At 37.6% G+C, this 17584-nt stretch overlaps 1 protein-coding gene across 1 annotated transcript in view; it reads right to left on the bottom strand.

Annotated features, from left to right (window-relative positions):
* The window catches only part of GABBR2 (gamma-aminobutyric acid type B receptor subunit 2), a 446922-nt gene that overhangs the window by 259732 nt on the left and 169606 nt on the right, over positions 1-17584 (bottom strand). Inside the window, exon 3 of the mRNA XM_034064922.1 lies at positions 11410-11580. Within this exon, the coding sequence (XP_033920813.1) occupies positions 11410-11580 (171 nt within the window). The remainder of the gene's footprint in view (positions 1-11409; positions 11581-17584) is intronic.

Raw genomic sequence — 17584 nt, forward strand, 5'->3', positions numbered from 1 at the left:
TCAGAACTGCAAAAACACAGCCTGCTCTTTTCCCATACATGTACTTGGAGTAGTGCATATTCCTAAATACTTTTGTTTGTTTACTTGTTAGAAAAGGCAATTGTATCCTATGGCATGAGCTGGCTTGACAGCTTCCCTGGGTCCTTGATAACTGTTGTCTTTGGCAAGTTTCACTTGATCACAGATTATTATTAAGGAAGCTTTGGCATGCTTGTTAGCATCTCCTATATAATGCTATATATTGTCTTGTCTCTCATGGTGCAGTTTTTCTTTCTCTTAGCAACCCTTATTTAGATCAGTGAGGCAAAATGTGTCAGAACAAATCTTCACTATGTCTCTAAACTGCAGACAAAGAAAGTAAAGACACTCCTGCTTATGCCACATTACTCTGTATCTAAGGTATGACTAGAGCAGTGTCTACAGAAGAAAGACCAACATCTGCTCAATTCTCATCATCCAAACAACTGCCAGCTCAATGTCTATATACAGGCTGAACCTTAAAAAAAAAGTTTTGTAAGTGAAACAATCTCTACAACACTGTCTAATTCTGTTCTGTTATCCTCCTCCCTTCAGTACATGTGTAATTTGCAGAATGAAGTACAGGAATTCACCACCCACCTTCCTCCCTCAAAGCAGTGCAGCGAAAATATAAGCATTTCTTGTTATGCATCAGTTTAAGGGTATCTGGACCCATTCCTTTTTTCCACCTACTCTGTACCCTTCTGGAACGAGCTGCAGTCCATTTATTGCAGTAGTTCAAATAGTTGGAGTTACTGCTAGGAAAGGATGCAGGTATCTGACACTCTACTGATTAGGGTTCCATCCTGGTCATGGGCTGATGTGAGTTTGACCCGTTTAGAAGATCCAAAGAGAAGGGAACAGAAAGAAAATTTTCACTTCCTTGGTGTGTTCTTGAAAGAGACGGTAAAGAAAAAATACCATCATCACTGAAGTAGGTCTCTGAGAGTCAGGACTGACCTCCACTAAGCCTTTGAAGTACAGACAGTAGCACTTTGGGGTCCAGGAAATTAATCAGGGATGCAAATGCTGCATGTACAGAGCCACATCTCTGTAGGCCCATAGGAAGGCTTTAGCTTCCTGGAAAGTGGCAGGATTTATAATACATGGAAATCTTGGTGCTGAGTCTTTGCTACCTTTACTAGCTCCTTGGTCTGTGTGCTGTCATCTCTGACTGATTTTGGGAATGTATCCAGAAAGTACTCCAGCAATTGCATAAGGAGGAACCACTAAACTCCACAGGTCTTGAAGCTAGGGATAAGGAGTCTAAACACTTTTACAGACCTAGCTTTATGAGTCTCCTTAAGGCTTCCTCTAGTGTCACAGCAACAGCAAAGACCTCTGGAGATGAAGTTAAAACAGCCACTGCAACGTTTTTAGTGAATTTATCTCCTATTTAACATGTATGCAATTTAGCTTTTGACATTTACAGAAAGGGTTGTCTCAAGTTCTCTTTAGCTGTGTCGATTTCAGCCAGTGTAGAAATGGGTGTGCTGGAAGAACCATGCATTCATTCAGCCATGAAATACTAATACAATGTCTAAGTAGTTTGTCTTATTTGGATTTAAAAAAGAGGCATTTAGCAAAAAATTGTTCATAATGAATTCAAAACATCTTCAAAGGTATCTCAATATCATAATTATGATTATTATCTTAACATTTGCAAGAATCATCAGTTTGATTAATTCTGCATTTTTCTAACAAAAAAGAAATAAATATATTTTTATTAAATATGTCAGTCGTTCTCAAAGTGATGGAACACTGAATTAGCAAATCAAATACATTCACTTGTAGAAGGAGTCCATAGTTGCAATTCTGTTCTATTAGATCTGGGGGGCGGAAAGGAAAGGAGATTCTTATAAAGAAAGGGGTGTATCTCAAATATGCAAGAATTTATCACTGAAAGGGACTGCCTCAGACAACCAAACAGTTGATACATAGATTAAGAATATCTCACAAGGGAAGTCTCTTCATACGCCGTAGGCTCTAAAACACTTTCCAGAACCAAAACTTAAATCTGTAATAAAATATTAAAGGCTACAGCTATAATGTTCCAAAAGAAACGTTTAAAAATGAGAGAATCTGAAAGCACCAACAACATCTTAAGATCCTGCAGCAGCTGAGATCTGCTAAATTAAGATCCTCGAAATTCTAGGAAGCGTACCACATGTAAAGACCTACCATGTGTGAAGCTCTACAGCTCATTTTCTGATTTATACTAACAAAATTATACCAACTACCTTTATGATGATCTGCTTCTTCTTGTTATGGGTATTCCTTTATTCCCTTTGTCATCTACAAGTTTGTACATTGTTCTCCTAAAAGTAATGAATTAATACACTGAAAACAATTGGTCTTTCCTTCTAGACTTTGCTATTCCTGCACCCCATACAGACAAAGCAGTTTGTGCAGCAGTCATGGGCTTTGCTTTGGGATGCTCTGAAGACAAGGTCCAGGATCATCAGGGAACTCCTGGGACCTCCCAGAGGTCACTTCCAACCTGGAATTCCATTTCTGGAATTATCTGAACTCCTAAAAGTGTGCTTCAGTGTAATAGTTGAGATTTCAGAATGCTGATATAAAATCCATAGGTATGTCTAAACTGCCTCGGAAAATAATGTTTTTCTGGGTCTTGGAATTAGAATTGTGCTGTGAATTCTGAGGGACTTTTTTGGTGAAGATCTAAGCCACAAAATTTAGAAAAGGGAAATACCTAGTTGATGTGTCCTGTATTTCTAAAAGTTTTGATACAGGTTAGTATCTCAAATTCTGCTGATCTGCAACAAGGTTGATTTTGTTCACCACAACTTGGAGCCATTTTCCAAACTATTAAAGTGTTTAGAAAGTAATTTTCATGTACTCCATTACTCTTGTGCTAGTCACTGGCATCAAACAAGCTCAGAATATGTTAATGGCAAACAAAAATTCTTAAATAAAGGGGTAGCAATAAGAAAAGTCATTAAATTTACCAGATCACATCTCTCAAAGAAATTTTCTCACTCAGGGAAAAGACATTCTCTTCAATGGCTTAGGTAACTTCTCACCTACAAATGAACCCCTACTCTGTAGCTGAATGTGCACACACCATTTCTTATATAGATGGACAAACCTAAAGTTCTATCTCTCTGCTTTCTCCCCATTTCCTGTATTGTAATCCTATGACTTTCCCATAATCTCATGGCCTCTAAATATTTATCAGAACTCAGAAGAACCATGTTAAACCAGTAGTGAACACAGTAGTGTTCAAAACCTCTAGAAGTCACACTGTAACTTTGACAACTTCTCCCTATTTAATTTCCATGGCATTGTCACAATTTTTACAAAATAGAAAGAGAATTCACCATATAAACACTGTTTCCTGGCAAGCAGAAATGCCAAGATCCACTACATGCCCCACTCCCTCTTGGAGGTGAACAAGCATCTCAAAACCAAATAAAAAAATCCTGGTTTTATAATGTCTTTCACACTCTCACAATGCGAAATCTGCACTTTGCACTTTGAGAGATATCCAATAAGTCTCCAAGAAAGTTAAGTTCCTTCTTTTCCAAAGGATGAGAACTGCAAGGAATACTATAACCACAGAGCCCGAGTCACCCTTCAAATGGAAGATTAGTTTTGGACAGATGAGCTGATTCATGACACAGTGGAATGATTGCTAAGATCATGTGCAACAGAGAAGGCAAAAACTTGGGCGGGCAGTTGCAGGGGGAGGACTGCCCTTTTCATCAGCAGTCTGCAGTAAAAGTGGAGTAAATAAAACATGAAACTGCACTGGAATCCTAACTGTATGTAGATCAATCTGCCTGCTCCACACAAATGAACAAAAGAGTGGCCAGATGTTAACAGCTTAAATTCTTACTTCCCTGGGAGGCTGTCTGCCTGAGACATATGCTACAGAGTGATTCACACCACTGCTTCACTAAAGATCCCCAGTACAACACTGTAGCACAGATAATCAGAGGACAAATGGCATTGCATTAATGACACAATGGTTCAGAAGATGACTGGGAATATGCGAAAATTCCTTAGAAGAGTAGTGTTAATCCTCATCACTGCATCATATATTCTCCTACATTTCTAGATTTGAAGTCCAGGAAGGTTGACTGTGATGTCTTTTCTTAAACCCCTTTTCTTAGGGAAAAGATATTTCCAGCCCTGCAGAGATTTCACTTTTTACATCAGTAGTTCACAGCTTTGAAGTATGGGTCCAAGCTTGCTGAAAATTTGCTTTTGTTTTTTTTTTTTTAACCAGTGAAAGAAGAATAAGAAACCTCTGTGTACATATATACAGTATATATTTCAACAAATGCTTAAAGGGTATTTCAGGTCATATCAAGGCATCACAAGCATCCTACATACATGAGAATAGACTATGTCAATGACTATCCAGTAATGATGACAAAATTGACAACTTTTGCCTTGCAAACTGGGCAGAAGTTGCCTGTTTATTTTGCCCTAACTATAGCGATCTATGTTAGGAAAAGAGTGCTCCAAAAGCAGATGAGTGCAAGAAGATGGGAGAAATTCCTTGGTGGGACCAGGAAAGGAAAGATCTGGCAGAAATTTTCATCTCCTTTAGAGACAAAAATATGAACCAGTAAAAGGAATCTGAAAGGTGTTGTGGAAGGAATGAAATGGCACAGAAAAAAAGCAAAAAGACAGGTAGAGTACAGGAGGAAGACACAACATGTTGAAAAAGTATGAGACGGTAAGTAAGGATAGTTTGAGAAAGTTCTACAGTTAAACAATTACCTTTGTAATGTCTCAAGTTTTCCTGCTCTCATTCTTTTATCTCCATGTATTTTCCCATATTTTTTCTTTTACTACCTCCTGTCTCTCATATGTGCTATTTTCTGCCTCTCTTTTCTACTTCTCTGCTCTCAGAAACGAAGGTGCAGGGCTTCTTCTAGTATTAAATCACTGGGCACTATGCAAGGCTTCCAGCTTAGATATTGCTGTTATCTGGTAAAGTTGATCCTTCCAAGCTCATTCTTGAAGAAAAAGTACCCTCTTTCTTGCTGCCTTAATACCTGTTGGCAACTGCAACGGACAGTGCAAATATCTGTTCTTCTGTCTTTTCTCAGAAGCCAAGCCTGAGGAGTCAGTGTAATCACACCTTGGAAGTCTGCCCAGGGCAGTGGTGGAGTCACCGCCTCGGAAGCATTCAAAAACCGTGTAGATGAGGCCCTTAGTGACATGATTTAGCAGTGGTGAGGCACTCCTGAGGTAATGGTTGGATTTGATGATCTTATAGGTCTGTTCCAACCTAGATGATTCTACAATTCTATAATGTATACCTACAGCCATCAAGCACTAGTTGTTTTCTGGCTGAAATTTGAAAAGTCACAGGGCATTGCATTTCTTTTCCCTGCCTAATCTCTCCCAAACCCTCAGTAAATCTCTCACTGCATCTGCTTATCCAATGAATTAAGTGACTGCTAACTCAGATCTAGTTCACAGACTCCAGAGAGAAAATAAAGATACAATAAGCAAACTTCAACAGGGACTGTAGTAATAGGAGAAGAGGTAACAGGTTCAAACTTAAACAGAGGAAGTTTAGGCTAGATATAAGGAAGAAATTACTTACTGTGTGAGTGGTGAGGCACTGGAATGGGTTGCCCAAGGATGCTGTGGATACTCCATCCCTGGCAGTGTTCAAGGCCAGGTTGGACAGAGCTTTGGGTGACATGCTCTAGTGTGAGGCATCCCTGCCCATGGCAGGGGGGCTGGAACTCAATAATCTTAAGGTCCTTTCCAAGCCAAACAATTCTATGATTCTAGATTAATAAGATTTCTACTCTGCTTTCTATACAGGTATAGACATATACTATGCTGAGAAAGCTTGTTTACTAGCTGCTTTTCTTTTGAACAATTTTATTTTTTCCAGTATTACATTTTCTGGGATGAGAATTGGAATTTATAGGTGCTAAATGCTTTTAACATGGGTAGAAGGACCCTGAGGACCTGCTGATTTTGATGTAGATGTTGGTGCACAACCTTAAGAAATCCTCAGAGTGTTAATCATGTCAGCCAGAAAAAGCGCTATTTTGTCCACTTACAAGGGTTTTTTCCTCTTAGTTTTTGTTACCAAGGTATTTTTAGGTTATTAAACTCAATAAAGATCTTCAGAGAGTCACAAGAGAGAAAATTTTATCTTTTTCATATTGTTAATCTATTTCATTAGCTTACTGCACACTTCTCATTTCTTCTGTCTTTTTGAAATGCCACCTACACTGATAAAATTGCATTAGGAGTTCTCAATATTTCCAGGAAGAAGCAGAGAAATCACATAAAGAGATGACTATTAAGAAGCAGAGAAAAACAAAGAGTCACTTGAGACGATCAGAATTTAACTTGTTTTAAAAACAATCCCAGACAAGATACTCAGTGGGAGGGAAATACATATTTTTAAAAATCTAGAAATAGCATGAATATGACACCAAATATGAGGTAAAATGCAGTTTCACTGAATGTTAATACGACAGGGGAGCAAAAAGAAACTGAACTCAGCCTAGAAGTGTCCTATCAAAACAAGGAAGCCAGAATCCCTCTTGCTGTACCAGTGAAATCAAGAACCAACCTTCAGTTTGAAGCATACCATGAACAAAAAAAATGCACATGAACAAATATGCAATGTGTAGAAAAGAACAGTAAAATACTGAGGTAAGGCAAACTAGAATTACTAATTAGTAAACACAGCATTATCTGAAAAACAGTAAATAATTATGCAAGTTTCTCTTTTACAATCATATTTTGAAGCCTTCACATCCTCTACAGTACTGGTGACTCCCAACAGTTTTGAGTTATTGACACTTAAGTATGACTTTGTTTTCATTACTCTTCCCACTGAAACATCAAACACAACAGGAGTATTGCTTGTTTTGCCCAAGTCAAAATACAATCCCAAACAGATACTGATAGACAGGAACAAAACTGGACATACTGGTTGCTGCATAATTTCTAACCAGCTGAAAGTTCACCAGGGAACTGGAAACAGGACATGGTCAGGACTTTTCCAAGAACTGTATGCAACAGCTATAATTCTTCAGGGGTGACAAATATTAAAGCTAGCCTTGCTTTGAGCAGCAGGTTGGACCAGGCAACCTCCTGGTGTCTTTTCTGAACTAAATTATACTATGATTATAAACCACAGCAAACACTTAAAGCTGAAAATCATGAAAATATTTTGTAACCTCATTAACAAATCTTTGCCACAGAATTAACTTTTGAAACAGAACCTTCTCCCAGACGATGAGAACAGGGCACAGCAAGTCACAGAATATAGGACACAGGAGCACAATAGGCATTAATTTGTCCTAGTTAAGTAACAGGATGTATATTATCCTTATACCAGGATGACTTCTACAATTTAAAAAATAATACAATAGAAGAGACCATAGATTTCAGGTCACTTGAAAAGTCATAATCCTTGGGATTCTCCCAAGAAAGGAACCTTCAATATATCAGATAGAGATACATAGGTATCAGTATCATATATGTATATATACTGGCTCTGTGCTTTAAGAACTGAAAGCATTCTGACATAAATTTCTCCATTCTCTCTACACACATTTTCTCTCTCTCAGTTACCTGGAGAATAAGGAAGATATATTTTTTTTTTTCATAAGAAAGAGGTTTTTCCACCAAGTAAAAGGAAATGTGTGATTGTGATAACACAAAGTCTCTGCAGGAAGGGTTCCCAAGGGAAATGGCTAAAATAGAAGCGAGAAATCTTTTGATATTTTGGCTCCAGAGATAAATTGGAGTAAGAATGATAAACTAAGCAATTGAGGCAACCATCACATTACAAAGCGGGGTAAACCAAAGAAACAGCTCTATGACTTTCAGAGGTAGATACCTTGCAGACAAGTTAGGTGAGCTTTAAGTATCAGCATATAAGATCCTAGTAAAAAATGCAGAGAGACAGGATACAATGATCCAGCTAAAGAAAAAAAGTGATCAACCCCCAAAACAACAGAAGTTAGATGGCAGCTGAAGGATGCAATTGGAGTTTCTGTTGACTAAACTCTATGGACATGAAGTCTTCTCTATATAGCATGAAGAAGGCAATATTTATGCCCACATGTATTTAGGTGGAAGGACATCTGGAGGAAATTAAGACAGAGATCTGTCAAAGTGACACAGTCTTTCTATATGGGACTTCCACTCATGCCTTTAGTCCTGTATCTTCAGCCTCTGCCATGGACTTGCCCAGCTATCACTAGACCTGCGAATTGATTTCCTGGCTTGGCCTTGGACCTGCCTCATTGTCGTGTACTTACTTGCCTGATAGTCTGCACCCTTGTCTATGCCTGGCCTCAAATTCTGGGCCTGCCTTTCCCCCTTGCAGTGAAGCTGGGACATCTGCCCAGCCATCACATGTACCCCTCCACTGATGGTGGCTCCCATCCCTCACTGCTCCTGGAGAGGCAAATAATTATTTCCTCCAGTTTTTCCTGTGCTTTCACATGGAATGGGTAAACTCTGCATGGAGGTGAAAAAGGAAGGATGGAGCTGTAATAATTTCAAAAGCTCAGGATTCAAAATGCTCTATAAAAATCACCTGATTTCAAGGAATTTTTAACTAGAACTTTCATTACCTGAAAGCTTTAATGAATCACACTAAATTGAGTTTGCAGTCTGACACAGAAGGTTGCTTACGTTTCAAGAGAAATTGAAAGACTTTGAACTCAAGTGTATTACTCTAGCAAATCCTCGAAAGCTGCAGTTTTAACATTTCTTAAGTGACTCTGACAGACATGAAGTCCATCCTGTCCCAGAGGAAAACCACAAATTCCTATGTTGCGTTCATTTAGCCTTACCTTAGCAAGCCCTACATGATGTTCAACAAACTATCCAGTCTATTCCACTGTTTCCCACATTTAATCTTTTGCATAAACATGTTTGTAGATTATTGAACTTTTTTATAGATATCTCTCATCTAATTCCTTCTCAAATGTAAAAAGGACATGGAACTGTTGGAACAAGTCCAGAGGAGGGCCACGAGGATGATCAGGGGACTGGAGCACCTCCCATATGAAGACAGGCTGAGAAAGCTGGGGCTGTTCAGCCTGGAGAAGAGAAGGCTGCGTGGAGACCTCATAGCAGCCTTCCAGTATCTGGAGGGGGGCTACAGGGGTGCTGGTGAGGGACTATTCATTAGGGACTGTAAGTGATAGGACAAGGGATAACGGGTTAAAACTTAAACAGCAGAGGTTTAGATTGGATATAAGGAAGAAATTCTTTACTGTTAGGGTGGTGAGGCACTGGAATGGGTTGCCCAGGGAGGTTGTGAATGCTCCATCCCTGGCAGTGCTCAAGAACAGGTTGGATGAAGCTTTGGGTGATATGGTTTAGTGTGAAGTGTCCCTGCCCATGGCAGGGGGGTTGGAACTAGATGATCTAAAGGTCCTTTCCAACCCTAACTGTTCTATGATTCTATGATACTAGACCTGATGTTCCAAAGTACATCTAATGAGTATTAATTATTGTTAACTTTTACTTTGGGTATATTAAGTGTCAATATTGCATTACATCGGGGTGGTGAAATGAGACCCACTTCCTTTCTACTTTCTACAGTAGGTCAAGCAGTTTGAACTTCTTGACCCTTACACAGTTTGTGATTCATTGTATTGCTTCCCATGTGTTTCTCTGGAAATGTGCTGCCTAGATTGCCATGTTGCACTTTTTCACTTAGCATATTATTTGTATTAAAACTTGCCTCTACTTTTCAAGATTATCCTCAAACCTAATCCTGTCCTGTGCAAAGTGCTTGATGCTTTTCCCTACTAGGTATCAACTGCAGATTTAATAAACATTTTCTCTATGCCAGTATCTTAAGAAAACCTCATCTTTCTAGAGAAAACCATTTGACAGAATCTCATCCTTCTTGTTCGACAGCAAACCACTGATAACTATTCTTTGAAATTATAATTCCAAGCCAAAGAAAGATAAAACATATCATAGTTTTGGGTGACTTTTTCCTTCAGCATTTGTTTTAAAAACTAATATTCAACATATCTCATGTCAGTTAACCTTGGTGGCTGAAAGACTGGTTAGAAACTGTTCTTATAGAATCTTCTTCAAGATTAGGTTTCTTTACTTTTCTTAAGGAATATCTTTAACATTTTTATAAGTCATAAAACATCACACTTATCACCTATGCCATCTCTTTGAAACCTGTTATCTTGTCATAGAAGGAAATCAGATTGCTATACATGATTTATTCTTAACAAATCAGTTTTGGCCACTGTTTGGCATCTTTTTGTCTTCTGGGTGATTCCAAATAGATTATCTGCCCAAATGTCTTTCCACAAAATAAATTTAGCTTGACTGGTCTATAACTCCCTTGGTCTTTATGTGTTTTTTGGAAAGACAGACACAAAGCTTTCTTCCTCCCCCCTGCAATTCACCTTCTTTTTGTCCTTTCTCTAAGCTCATAAGGGAAGACTCCAAGATTTCTTAAGTACGTTATAACAAACTAATTATGCCAGATGATTTGAAAATATCTTGCTCATCTAAGCAATTGGCAACCTGTTCTTACCCCTCTTCACTAGTTTAATTATGCCAGTCTTCAGAACACAGACTTCTTTTTTAACGAATTATAAGAAAAACAAAACAAAACCCAGCAACAAAAAAAAAAAAACAAACCAAAACATGCAATCAAGAAAGTGGTATGCTTCTGTTAGTTAGCCCATTAATTGACAGAGAAGCAAAACTCTTTCCCTGGTCTTGCTCCGTTTAATTACTTCTAGGATCTTTTAACTACTCCATTGTTTAAAACATGTTTAAAGCACTTGGCCCACTTGTCATTTCTACAATCAAAATGTTGCTCAGGGTCAAACTCAGAATATTTGGAGGGTGTGTAGTATTTGGTCTTATCAATTCTGGGGGCTTTGGTCGTTTCTCTCTCAGTAAACTATTCCAATATTTTTAGCCATAGACTTACCAGATTTTGCTCCTCAGTGTTCAGACTGATGCTTATAATATATCAGAGTGCAAAAGGAACACGATGAAAGTAGACTCATTCTCTGTTTTAAGTGAACCAATGTCAGGATACAAGACTCCTTCAAAATCATACACTTTGGCAAGTCACAGAGCACGAAAAAAACTTTGCTACCAAAAAAAACCCATGATTATTTTGCACTTGAGTGCAATGATCTTGGGTGTTGGAAAATCATGGGTAATTTTTATTATAGACAGTCAAATATTCCCCAGAAGGGAATTAAGTGTATTCAGTACAGTGAATGTGACCGAGTAAGACAAAGCCAAACACCACTGAAACAGTGTGTCTGTTTCTTTTTACTTAATTGCCATCAACAAAGAAACTAACTCCTTGAAAGTCTGATATTAGTAGCTCTCTTTGTAAAGTGCAAATTATGCAAATCTTACCTCAGAGAACCTTTGTACATCCTGAGTTAAAGTTCCTACTCTCTTCCACTGATAATATTTGAGTAACTTCAAAATTGCTGGATTCACTGCATTATCAGATGGCACTGTCCGGAAGAAATAAGGATATTTTTTCTTATCAGCCAACTCCGGGGTTGTTGCTGCAAATGAGAGCTGAAAAAAATTAAACAACAAAAAATGAAAGTCACCATAAGTCATCCAGCAGCCAGAAGAAAAACTTTGCTCTTCTCAGTGCAACAAGACTCAATCCACACATTAGGGTCATGGAGAGAATTTTCAGTATCATACAGTTTGGGATTGTTACCAGCACCATTTACTCATTTACTTTTAAAGGGATTTTTGAAATATCTTAGCCCTATAAAACACCTGCTACAAAATTAACCTAGGGGATCTTCAAAGTCAAGGGTGCAAAATCCTCTGTTTGAGATCATGCATCTTAGAGCACAAAATAAGAAGCTCTAAGGGGAAAAAATCTATGATGACCTTATCAGCTTCCTTCTACGGTCTCTTCATTAAAGTTCAGAATAGCTCTAAGAGGATATTCTCAAACTCTTACATATCTATCTTTAAATTAGAGGACGAACCTCTAGTAGCACTTTTTCCTATCTTTGGGTAATAAAATGGCTCCAGGTAGCAGAAAAGGGAAAATAATTATGGCAGCCAAGGCTGCAGCTGAGAAGTTTATCTGGCTCCCCGTTTCCTCCACTGAAACAGGCCCCTGTGATCTGTGCCATCAAAGGGGACTCAATGGCTAATTTTACATATCTGAAAACACCAGAATTTGTACATGGTTTGAGAATGCTTATAATGAAAGAAAAGATTAATCTCTCAACACACACATACAAGCACAAAACCAAACTGAAAACTTCACTGAATTCTTCTGCCCAAGTCAAAGGCAGTATAGCTTTGTCAATGTTTTTCAGGCAGTGTCAGGAAGAGAATGACTGCATATTTACATTTTGAAAATACTCCCATTCCAGACACTTATGGTTGTTCCATCCAGTATTTTTAGGTTACTAGGAATGTGTTTCTCAAGTGGGATTTTTTCAGTTCTGGATAGCAGTTGATGGGGTTTTTTAAGTACTGATTTAATGCAAATTTGTGTAACTGACCACAAATAATATCCGTAATACAGTTATATTAAGTTTGTCCAACTCAACAGAGAGTCAGAAATGCAGGCAAATTCAAGACTATATAAGTACATACAACCACAGTATTAACATATACACTATACACATTTTCTTCAATCAACCATTCAGTATATTTGGGACAGATACCCTTTTTTTAAATTCCAAATAGACAAGTTTAACCCAAAATAACAGTTCTAACCTTTTCTTCATGTTATAAAGTATAGATTTAGCCCGGCAGAGACAGCACTCATTCTCTGCTTGGCAGTTTGCTCAGAGAAGTTGTGGCTGCCCCATCCCTGAAGTGCTCAAGGGCAGTTTGATGGGATTTTGAGCAATCCAGTCTAGTGGAAAGTCTTTCTGCCTTGGCAGGGGGTTGGAACTAGCTGATCTTTAAGGTACCTTTGAACCCAAACCATTCTATGATTTTATGATTTTAGACTCGCAAAGAACAGATTGCATTGTTATAACCACCTGAATAAGATTTGTTTTCCTAATTAAAAACCCTGATAACCAAACAACTTAAAGTGTGCATAACAGAACAGTTTATACTATACTATTGAAAAAGAGATTCTTTCTGTTCACCAATTAACAGCTAGAGAATATTTTTAAGACATTCTACTGCTATGTAATTCCAAGATAAAGCCCTTTCAGTACAACAACTGCTCTTTCATTAGATTTTATGGAAAGAAAAGTGTAATATGAGGTACTGTAATACTGTCATCTTGATTTTCCAAAACCATATTGGATGGCTCACTTAGAGCTTTATAACATCAAGTATTCAGCAATGAGTTTGCAAAGAGCCGATTTCAAGAGAAAAAGAATGAAGGTCTGCCAGGTAGACCTAGCCAGCTTTTCTGTCTAGCCTTGTGATGCTGAACTCCATGTACCCACTGCACAATGAAAGAGGACATAAGGACCTCTATCTCTGACTAACAAAGAAGACTTTAGAAACCTACCATGAAGAGGAACGTCCCTCAGCAACCTGGTGACTGCAAAGGACTAGCTTTTCAAGTTATTATGGTTTTGGATCAAATGTAATTTGATTGATTCTTAAGAAAAAGAAGTAAGGAGCAATGGTGAAATACCAGTAGCGACAAGCAACATCATCAAGGTTCACCTAACTCAGGTTTACAGACTGAACAGTAATTTTTTCTTATCAGAAGTCAAAAAGCCTTAGTAATGAGGAGCATCTCTATATCTGTGAGCTGGCTTTAGGATGAAGATCTGTGATATAAGCAAGGCAATTCAGAACCATCCTTTGACATTTTAGTGGTTTAAAGTACCTAAATTAGTATTCTAATTGCCCAAATTTCCTTGGGAAACAGTGAAGCAAAACCTTACCTCTTCTCATTGATTAAAGTAAGATGAAGAAGACTCATAACTTAGATTTCTGAGCCATGTAAAGTGAAATGAGATGAGATGAAACCAGATTTATGAGTAATACTAATGACACCTGAATTACAAAAGAACATTCTTTATTTTCTTTTTCAAGGAAGGTTTTATTAAAATATAAAATGAGAAAATTTCATCCTCAAGCAATTCTTGGAATGTCGGTTATGTTCAGAGGCCTTTCTTTCAAGTATCACATATACCATGGTTGATCTCATTCTGCATCACTTTGTCATATTAATAAGAAACTCATGAGAGATAGACAGATAACCTAAAATAGCTATGTCAGTTCTTGGGGTTTTTTTTTGTTTATTTTTGGTTTTTTTTTTCTCCTTCTTCCTCACAGAAGTTAGGTCATTGAAGATATTGAACTTTTCACAAAATCGTCCTTATGAAAGTTTGGAGACATGCAATGAACTTCAGCAAAAAAATCATCAGCACTCAGTATTCTGCTTTGAGAAGAAGAGGGAAAAGAAAAAACTCATATTTTTTAAAATGGTAATGAAAAACCAAAAAAAAGTTGGTTGTTTTTTTTTTTCAAATTGACAGAAAATGGAGGACACAGTGGAGATACACCAGGTAATATAGCATAATTGTTTGTGTGCTGTTTCTGTATATCCATATGCATAAGCAAACTGTCTCCCTGCATGTGTGTACACAGATCTAGAGAAAAAAAAAATCTATAACATACATATTATAGATATCTATCAGTTTGAATACTGTCAGAAAAACTGAGTTTTCTTCTCAGGTTACCCCTGAGATATCTCTCTTTAGAACATTAGCTTATAGCTGGATACAATTTGTATACGCTATGACTCACATGGAGATTTTGGAGATTAAACAGGTTAAAACTTTTACATGGAAAATAAGTTTTACCTTTTCAAGCAAGTATATTAACTATAGTACAAAATGAGAACCAAATAGACTTTTTTATTGAAAAATAGATGTTTATTTCTTCATAAAATGCATAATTTAGTGAAAGTTCTGTTGCCTTAATATTGCTATTAAGTCTGTTCAAATTCTGAAATTAAATACGAAATATTTTAACAGCAAAAATGCACTGTTTATGACTTTTTAAATTATTCCTATTGCTTGTGTGATCATTATATAAGTGGATTACAGTTAGCAGAATTTCACCAGAATGCATTTTGTCTGCACATGTTAAAGAAAAACAAGAATGCTAATGCATACAGTCAACATAAAAGGAATCCGTGCAAAAGACTTTCAAGTACTTCACCTGAAGTTAATTTACTTATACAATGTTTAGCTTACTGTGATATTCGCCTGTAATATACTACACAGATCACGCAGGAGCAAAATCACAGCTAACTAGAGAGGTCCATAAAGCCCACTGAAATCAGTGCCGGAACTTCCATTAACTTAGAATCTAGATTTCAAGCCTGTTATCTGAGTACCTGGAAATCAGATCTAGTTAATGAGATCTAACTACACTCGTATAATTTTAACTCTGTAAGTAATTGTGATATTTTGCAGTATATCTAGACTCAGATCTGTAGTCTTGTAGATTCTTCTGCTTGAAAGATAAATAGATGGCTGGCTCAAGAGTGAGCTGAGCAGTTGTGCTTCATTTCTAGAAATGGAGAAGCAGATCAGAAACACACATAATGGCTTTATCCTACCCTGTGAATAGAAGGGAAGCAATTAATAACAGTTCTGGAATGGGTCCAAAGCAAAATAATTCAGGAAATGGTGTGACTTAGAAAACAACAAAAAATTAAAAGTGATGTGGAAAGGACTCAATAGCGTTGTGCTTGTAGAAGAGTGCCTTATGGTAAAGAATTATGAAATCATAAAATGTAGGATATTTTTTGTACTAAAAAAAGTGAAATTATCCAAAATTGAAAAAGACAAGATAGATTTTGCTTTAGAAAAAAACCCAAACAACAAAACCACCAAATGCAACCAACCAACCAAACATATTCCACAGAAGTCAAGGAAATTTCTTTAGCTTCACGCTGAGAGTGAAAGTAGAATTTGATAACAGAGAGGACAGGAGGGAGACAGCCTGATAAAACTAATATAAGAAATGTTTCAGCCTAATATGACAGATGGCCAAGCTAAGGAATTTGAACTGGTGGACTTTGCTGAAAAGCTGAAAAATATACAAAAGGATTTTATTCATAAGGTTTTTTTTGCCATGTGCATGCTTGGATCAAACAAATTTTCTCCAGAAAGATGAGACCTTTTGAAGAAGGAAAACATTAATTTTGTTGTAAATCCATGGTTTCATGGAAGGGACAGTAGATAAAGTGAGATGGAGAAAATGTAAGTATATTAAAGTGTCAAAAGGTACAATTCTTCAGAAAGGGAGTAAAAGTTAGCTCTATAGCCCTGTATTAAGCTGAAATGAGGTGTGGTAGATTAAACCAAGAACATCAATCTAAAGTGCTTTCAAGTTAAAGCAAGAATGCTCCCCATTTGAGGAAGTAACAGTGAAAGAAAGACATTATAGAAGCAGGAAGGGTTAGGTGATAAGAAAATGGGATGCAACACTAATAAAACCAATGAGAAAGACGAGGAGTTCTGGAAGAGAGGATGGGTATTCAGAAAGCTGAAACAAAATTTGAAAAGGAAGCAACACCATATACAGTGTATACAGTGTATCTATGCCCTGTAGAAGTTGTCCAAGTATTTGAAAGCTGGAGGGCTGGAGGCATTCTGCTGTCCCAAGAGCTGCAGATGGAAGGGAATCCACCAGAAATGGCAGACAGTCTTTTAGTTTTAGGTTGTTTTATTATCTCTAGGAAGCATTTATGTTTAAGTTTTCACACTGTGACGATGTACAGAAGACTGGAAAAATAAGAAAGCAGCACTATCCCTGGGGTAAACAATCACTCTCATCTAAGGCAACAGGTCTCCTCAAGAGCCACATTTATTTAAGAGGACTGTATTAGCTAAAGTAAAACAATAGGAAACCCTTAGCAAACCCATAGGTCCATAAAACCAGTTTAGCATTCCCCTCATAAAGCAAAGTAGCTCTTGGAGGAGGCTAGAGGATCAGAAGCATATCCCTCTCACAGCAAATTCCCCAGCAGCCCAAAGGAGGCCCCTGACATCTTGCAGAAGGTGCCATAGCATCTGGATTTGTCAATCCCAAACTGAGAATGAGGTGTCACTCTCCCCACTTGCCTTTCTGTCCAAAGGAGAAGGCTGTGGATAAAAACGATACGCTCTCTGCTTGTGGAGTGCTATGCATCAGAGGAGTGGGTGTGTGGGTGGGGGGTTGTTGTTTGTGGGTGGGGGGGTTGTTGTGCGTGGGGAGAAGCACCTTAGGTAACAGGGTAATCTCAATAAAATGTCATCTGCTGTGACAACTGTTTCATGTTTGCAGATAGAGAAAATTATATTACTGAGCACCAGAGAGATCAGCTTAATTTTCCTAGGCTTCTGCACTGTGGCTTGTACAAGCATTTTAATAATGATCCCTAGAAATTCAAACCAGCCCCTAGCTGCTGCAAAACTAGCCTTGAGTCTTGATGGAGAACTTCTTATATATGGCAGATATCACCTGTATTTCCTGTAGCTTTTCTAGAAAGCTAGATTTTGCTGATAAATCAGCGTTGCTAAACAGGATATACACTCCTGGTTCAATCAATTGGCGATATGAAATATTATCG

This window comes from Melopsittacus undulatus, chromosome 1 (assembly GCF_012275295.1).
Source record: "Melopsittacus undulatus isolate bMelUnd1 chromosome 1, bMelUnd1.mat.Z, whole genome shotgun sequence".
Lineage (NCBI taxonomy): Eukaryota > Metazoa > Chordata > Aves > Psittaciformes > Psittaculidae > Melopsittacus > Melopsittacus undulatus.